We start from the raw sequence: 6,559 nt of genomic DNA on the forward strand, positions 1-6,559 counted from the left end.
AGTTAGTTCTGTATCGTCTACGGAGCCTTTGTTCAACAAGGACTGTCGTCTCACTGCTGAGTTAGTTAGTTAGTTCTGGATCTTCTAAGGACCCTTTGTTCATCGAGGTCTGTCTGTCTCACTGCTGAGTTAGTTAGTAAGTTGGTTTGTTTATTTGTTTATTTGGTCTTGTGTTTGGTTGGTTAGTTAGTTAGGTTGGTTGGTTGGTTAGTCAGTCAGGCAGTATAGTTGGTTAATTGTTTAGTTAGTTGGTTAGTTATTTGGTTGTTTAGTTAGTTTGGTTGGTTGGTCAGTCAGTTTAGTTGGTTATTTGTTTAGTTAGTTAGGTAGTTAGTTAGTTGGACAAACGCATCAGTGCTGCTCAATTTAATCTGAGTTCACCTGTGTGTCCACACAAAGACACACACACACACAGCAGAATCAGCCAGCTGTATCTATTATGGTCTGGCTGGTTGCCCGGTAAACCCAGACCTAGCAGGTTGTCATTAAACGCCGCTGTGTAGCCTCTCAGCTCACAGCACTGCGGTTATGCTCAGTCACATGATGCAGCAGAATCACCACAGGTCAGAGTGGCAACATTAATGTGTGTGCGTGTGTGTGTGTGTGTGTGTGTGTGTGTGTGTGTGTGTGTGTGTGCTTGTGCGTCTTGTGTGTGTGTGTGTGTATGCTTGTGTGTGTGTGTGTGTGTGTGTGTAGGTGGGGACAGTGTGGTCAGTTCTCTGGCTCTCAGGATCGTCATGGGCAGCTGGTGTCTCTTCACGCTCATTGTGTGTTCATCGTACACGGCTAATCTGGCAGCTTACCTCACTGTGTCACGCATGGACCACGCTATATGGTAGGACACACACACACACACACGTGCACACACAGGAGTTGTTGATCCACTGCTGCCTCCATCACTAAGTTCTAATGTCTGATTTTAATGGAATATTTCATTTAGACTTAACTCAGTGACACAAAGTGACCACACGAGGCAGCAGAGGACCAGTAGCTTAAATCACTGGTTTTCTCTGTGAGGTTTGGTGTGGGAGAGTGAGTGGTCATGTGTCGTGTGTCATCACTCTCTCTCTGCGTTCTTGTCGTCCAGGACATTCCAGGACTTGGCACGGCAGATTAACGTGGACTACGGGACGGTGCGAGACTCAGCCGTCTATGACTACTTCAGGAACAAAGGCACCAACCCTCTGGAACAGGACTCCACCTACGCTGAGCTCTGGAGAACCATCAGCAAGAACCACGGACTGGACTACTGTGTGTCCAGTCCTTCAGAGGGAATACGCAAGGTGTGTGTGTGTGTTTTCCCTTTTTTAGAGTTTAGAGTCATTATTATTATTATTGTTACTATTATTATTATACATTATTATTATTTTGTTATTGTTATTATTGTTATTATTGTTATTATCAATAATAACAATAATAAGAATAAGAATAATAGCAATAATAATAAGCGGTTCATGTTTATGACAGTCACCATGAGTTAGCTTGCTGCTAACAGCTAAGTCCACTGCGACTTCATATCCTGTGGAAGACAAGGCAGACTCTTCAAAGTAAAAGCATGATATTGTATTAGTGTAACAGAACTTCCTTTGTCTTTGTCATCATTAGTTAATGAAGTTAAGCTCTCGGCCATAACAGCTAACCTAGGTACTTCCTGTCTGAACCCGAGGCTGGGGCTTTCAAAATAAAAGCATTTTGTTATTGTAGCAGGAGTTTATAATGAACGTTCAGTCATGTGTTTATTATCATGACTTTTAAAAACAAAGGCAACAGTTATTTAAATTCAATAAACTATAACTTCATTATGACAAAATGTGAATTTAGGACAAACAGACGGAGATTTATAACAGAAGATTATGAGGAACATAAATGACATCATTAACAACGCAGTGATTAATGAACTCATTTTTAACTCAAAACATAACAAACTTTAACCATGATATAGAACCACTTTTAACAATGTGTGTGTGTGTGTGTGTGGTTGTTTTTTATAGACACACACACATACACAGACTCTGTTTACCCATTACTTAATTGCAACAGCAAAACAAAAACTCACCAGTCAGTGAGGCTGTGCGTGTGTGTGTGTGTGCTGTATTATTCTCCTCATATATCTCCAAAAAAGCCAATGACAAATTAGCGCTGGAGACAAATTGTCTCTGAGTGAAACCATTATTCAGCCATTTGCATGATAAACATCCTGTGACGCCTTGTTCCCACGGTAACCACACACACACACACAGTTGTAGCAGAAGAAGCTAATGTTGCTGAAGTGATGATGTCATCATGAAAGTCCTGGTGTTTGGACAACGAACAGTTTCAGCTTTAACACATTAAGTGTGTGTGTGTGCGTGTGCGTGCGTGTGCGTGCGTGTCTCAGGCTAAGAAGAGTGCATATGCGTTCCTGTGGGACATGTCAGTGTTAGAATACGCTGCTCTGACAGACGACGACTGCACCATCACTGTGTCAGGAAACAGCATGAGCAGCAAAGGCTACGGCATCGCCATGCAACATGGAAGTCCTTACAGAGACCTGTTCTCCCAGAGGTGAGCACATTCACCCTGTCACCACACATTCCCTCTGTCACCACACATTCACTCTGTCACTCAGTCCTTACAGAGACCTGTTCTCCCAGAGGTGAAGCACATGTCACATTCACTCTGTCACCACACATTCACTCTGTCACCACACATTCATGTCACCACACACACTCTGCCACTCAGTCCTTACAGAGACCTGCTCTCCCAGAGGTGAGCACATTCACTCTGTCACCACACATTCACTCTGCCACTCAGTCCTTACAGAGACCTGTTCTCCCAGAGGTGACATTCACTCACCACACATCACTCTGCCACTCAGTCCTTACAGAGACCTGTTCTCCAGAGGTGAGCACATTCACTCTATCACCACACATTTACTCTGTCACCACACATTCACTCTGTCACTCAGTCCTTATAGAGACCTGTTCTCCCAGAGGTGAGCACATCACCCTGTCACCACACATTCACTCTGTCACCACACATTCACTGTCACTCAGTCCTTATAGAACCTGTTCTCCCAGAGGTGAGCACATTCACCCTGTCACCACACATTCAGTCCTTACAGAGACCTGTTCTCCCAGAGGTGAGCACATTCATCCTGTCACCACACATTCACTCTGTCACCACACATTCACTCTGTCACTCAGTTATTCATTCACACATTCACTCAGTCATTCATTCACACATTCACACAATCACATGTTTACTCGGTCACTCATTCACACCTTCACTCAGTCACACAGTCATTCACCAATTCTGACTCACACACTTATTGTGAAGGAACTCGTCAAAATAAAAGTATTTTATTTGTGATTATTTTGAAATCTTGTCGTGGTCATCGATCGAACTCTCGCTGTGGTGACATTGATTAGCGCTGTTACCCATAATGCATCGCTTCAGCTCATGCCGAGCTTTTGTCCGAGTTGTTCTCTGTCAATGCTGAAAAAAAGAGAACGAACACATGAACACATGAACTAATGAGCACATGAACACATGAACTAATGAACACATGAACTCATGTCACAAAGACACACATGACTCAGGAAAGATGAAGCTCCCCCTTGTGGCCGTTTAAAATAAATCACTTTCACATTGTTACATTCTAATCCTAATTCTGTGGTTCTATTTATATTTATAACAATTATGTTTGTTTTTCTGGTTTTTGAGAGTTTGATAACTTTCATATTTAAAACTATTATAAATAATAATATTTATATCACTTTATTTGAAGTTTTTTGGGTTTTTCATGTTGATTTTTAATGATTGATCTGTTTTTCAGATTTGATCATTTATATTTCATTTCATTTTATGTGATATTAATGAATGACTGTTGAATGAATGAATGAATTTCCTGCTTTTTCTCACGATGAAAAACACAGAAAATCATTATTGTTATTATTTTATTATTTCATGCTTGAAAAAGAGAAAGATTAAAAAAAATCTATACAAACAAACAGAAAATAATCCAGAACAAAAACCTGGAAACTAAATATCATTTCCTACATCCCATAATAAACCACATTAAAACTGTTTTAATCATCTTCTAAAAATATTAACTCAGCTTCTCTCTCCTTGTCCTGTCTGTCCTCTGTCCTCCCGTCTGTCCTCCCCTCAGGATCCTGGAGCTCCAGGACAAAGGAGACCTGGACATCATGAAGCAGAAGTGGTGGCCTCGCACCGGTCGCTGTAATCTCAACACTCACGCCGGCTCCAGTCCCGACGGCCGCTCCCTGCGCCTGCACAGCTTCGCGGGCGTCTTCTGCATCCTGGCCACCGGGCTGCTGCTGGCGTGCCTGGTGGCGGCACTGGAGGCGTGGTGGAGCAGCAACCGCTGCCGGCAGGAGCAGCCCAAAGAGGTGACTGAGGTCAGGGCGCGGCGGCCGGGCCGCTGGGGGGAGGACACTGCCACGCTCTACTTTAAGGATCCAAACGCTGATGTCAGCCCCGACTTAGTGGAGCTGCAGTACACGCAGCTGTAGACAGGGGGAGCTGTAGGAGAGGCAGGGCAGACAGGACAGAACAGGCCACTGATTGAAATCAAATTTGGTCTTTTTTTTAATTATTATTCCCCTCATTTTCTTGTGTTTTTTTCCATCCATCACTTCCCTCCAACCTCAAACTAACTTCACTGTTCTCAGAAACTTTGACTAACATACTCATATAAACCCTCGCCCACGAGTCTTTTTGACTCCGCCTTCATTCTTTCTAATTGGCTGTAGTGAGTGCAGTGACAGCAGCCAGCTACCGCAAATCCGATCACGACTGTCTCAGACTTTCAGTGGTATTTCACTTCAGTGACTGTGTCAGACGTTCAGTGGTATTTCAGTTCAGGAACCATGTCAGACGTTCAGTGGTATTTCAGTTCAGGAACCATGTCAGACGTTCAGTGGTATTTCAGTTCAGTGACTTCAATGATGACGTTCGAGTTGGTATTTCAGTTCACTGACTGTCAGGCGTTCAGTGGTATTTCACTTCAGTGACTGTGTCAGACGTTCAGTGGTATTTCAGTTCAGTGACTGTCAGACGTTCAGTGGTATTTCAGTTCGGTGACTATGTCAAGCGTTCGAGTTGTATTTCAGTTCGGCGACTGTGTCAGACCTTCAATTGGTATTTTTACTTCCCAGTGACTGTGTCAGACCTTCAGTGGTATTTCACTTCAGTGACTGTCAGACATTTAGTGGTATTTCACTTCAGTGACTGTGTCAGACGTTCAGTGGTATTTCAGTTCAGTGACTGTATCAGATGTTCAGTGGTATTTCAGTTCAGCGACTGTATCAGGCGTTCAGTTGTATTTCAGTTCAGCGTGTGTCCAGACCTTCAGTGGTATTTCACTTCAGTGACTGTTGTCCGGAACATTCGGTAGTATTTTACTTCAGCGACTGTGTCAGACCAGTGGTATTTCACTTCAGTGACTGTCAGGCGATTAGTGGTATTTCTTCGGTGACTCAAAGTGTCCAGGCGTTCAGTGGTATTTCAGTTCAGTGACTATGTCAAACGTTCAGTTGTATTTCAGTTCAGCGACTGTGTCAGACCTTCAGTGGTATTTCACTTCAGTGACTGTGTCAGACCTTCAGTGGTATTTCACTTCAGTGACTGTCAGACACAGTGGTATTTCACTTCGGTGACTGTGTGTCAGGCGTTCAGTGGTATTTCAGTTCAGTGACTGTATCCAGATGTTCCAGTATTTCGCGTGTATCAGGCGTTCAGTTGTATTTCAGTTCAGCGTCAGACCTTCAGTGGTATTTCGCTGGTGACTGTGTCGAACATTCGGTGACATTTTACTTCCAGCGCTGTCGAGCCTTCAGTGGTACCGCTTTAAGTGACTGTCAGGCGATTAGTGGTATTTCACTTCAGCGACTGTGTCAGGCGTTCAGTGGTATTTTTAGTTCAGCGACTGTGTGTCAGGCGTTCAGTTGTAATTCAGTTCAGTGACTGTCTCAGTTGTATTTCAGTTCGGTAACTGTGTCAGGCCGTTCCAGTGGTATTTTAGTTCAGCGACTGTGTCAGACGTTCAGTTGTAATTCAGTTCAGTGACTGTCAGGCGGCTCAGTTGTATTTCAGTTCGAGTATTGACTGTGTCAGGCGTTCAGTGGTATTTCAGTTCCATTTGTGTCTGGCCCGTTCGAGTAATTATTTCAGTTCAGTGACTGGTTCAGGCGTTCACTGGTATTTCAGTTCAGTGACTGTGAGCGTTCACTGATATTTCCAGTTCACCAACTGTGAATGTTCAAGCTATTCCAGTTCATGACTGTGTCAGGCGTTCAGCTGTATTTCAGTTCAGCAACTGTCGGATTTCAGCTGTGTATTTCAGTTCAGCGACTGTGTGTCAGGCGTTCAGTTTTAATTTAAGTTCCGGTGACTGTCAGACGTTCAGTTGTATTTCAATTCAGCAACTGTCAGATGTTCAGCTGTATTTCAGTTCAGCGCCTGTATCAGATGTTCAGTTGTAATTCAGTTCAGTGACTGTCAGACGTTCAGTTGTATTTCACTTCAGTGACTGTGTCAGACGTTCAGTAGTATT

At 43.5% G+C, this 6,559-nt stretch overlaps 1 protein-coding gene across 1 annotated transcript; it reads left to right on the top strand.

Annotated features, from left to right (window-relative positions):
* The first annotated feature begins 20 nt into the window (after positions 1-20).
* On the top strand, positions 21-4,553 carry LOC122763249 (glutamate receptor ionotropic, delta-1-like). The gene is made up of 5 exons (XM_044018272.1): positions 21-40; positions 697-835; positions 1,088-1,283; positions 2,378-2,544; positions 4,154-4,553. The coding sequence occupies exons 2-5, from the start codon at positions 738-740 to the stop codon at positions 4,515-4,517; spliced, it is 825 nt and encodes a 274-aa protein (XP_043874207.1). The 5' UTR covers positions 21-40; positions 697-737; the 3' UTR covers positions 4,518-4,553.
* The last annotated feature ends 2,006 nt before the right edge of the window (positions 4,554-6,559 follow it).

Source organism: Solea senegalensis, unplaced genomic scaffold (genome assembly GCF_019176455.1).
Source record: "Solea senegalensis isolate Sse05_10M unplaced genomic scaffold, IFAPA_SoseM_1 scf7180000016648, whole genome shotgun sequence".
Taxonomy (NCBI): domain Eukaryota; kingdom Metazoa; phylum Chordata; class Actinopteri; order Pleuronectiformes; family Soleidae; genus Solea; species Solea senegalensis.

Coding starts and splice junctions, on each gene's coding strand:
- LOC122763249 (XM_044018272.1), top strand. CDS start 738: ATGGGCAGCTGGTGTCTCTTCACGCTCATTGTGTGTTCATCGTACACG. Junction 1,284..2,377: donor CTTCAGAGGGAATACGCAAG/GTGTGTGTGTGT, acceptor TGCGTGTCTCAG/GCTAAGAAGAGTGCATATGC. Junction 2,545..4,153: donor AGAGACCTGTTCTCCCAGAG/GTGAGCACATTC, acceptor TCCTCCCCTCAG/GATCCTGGAGCTCCAGGACA.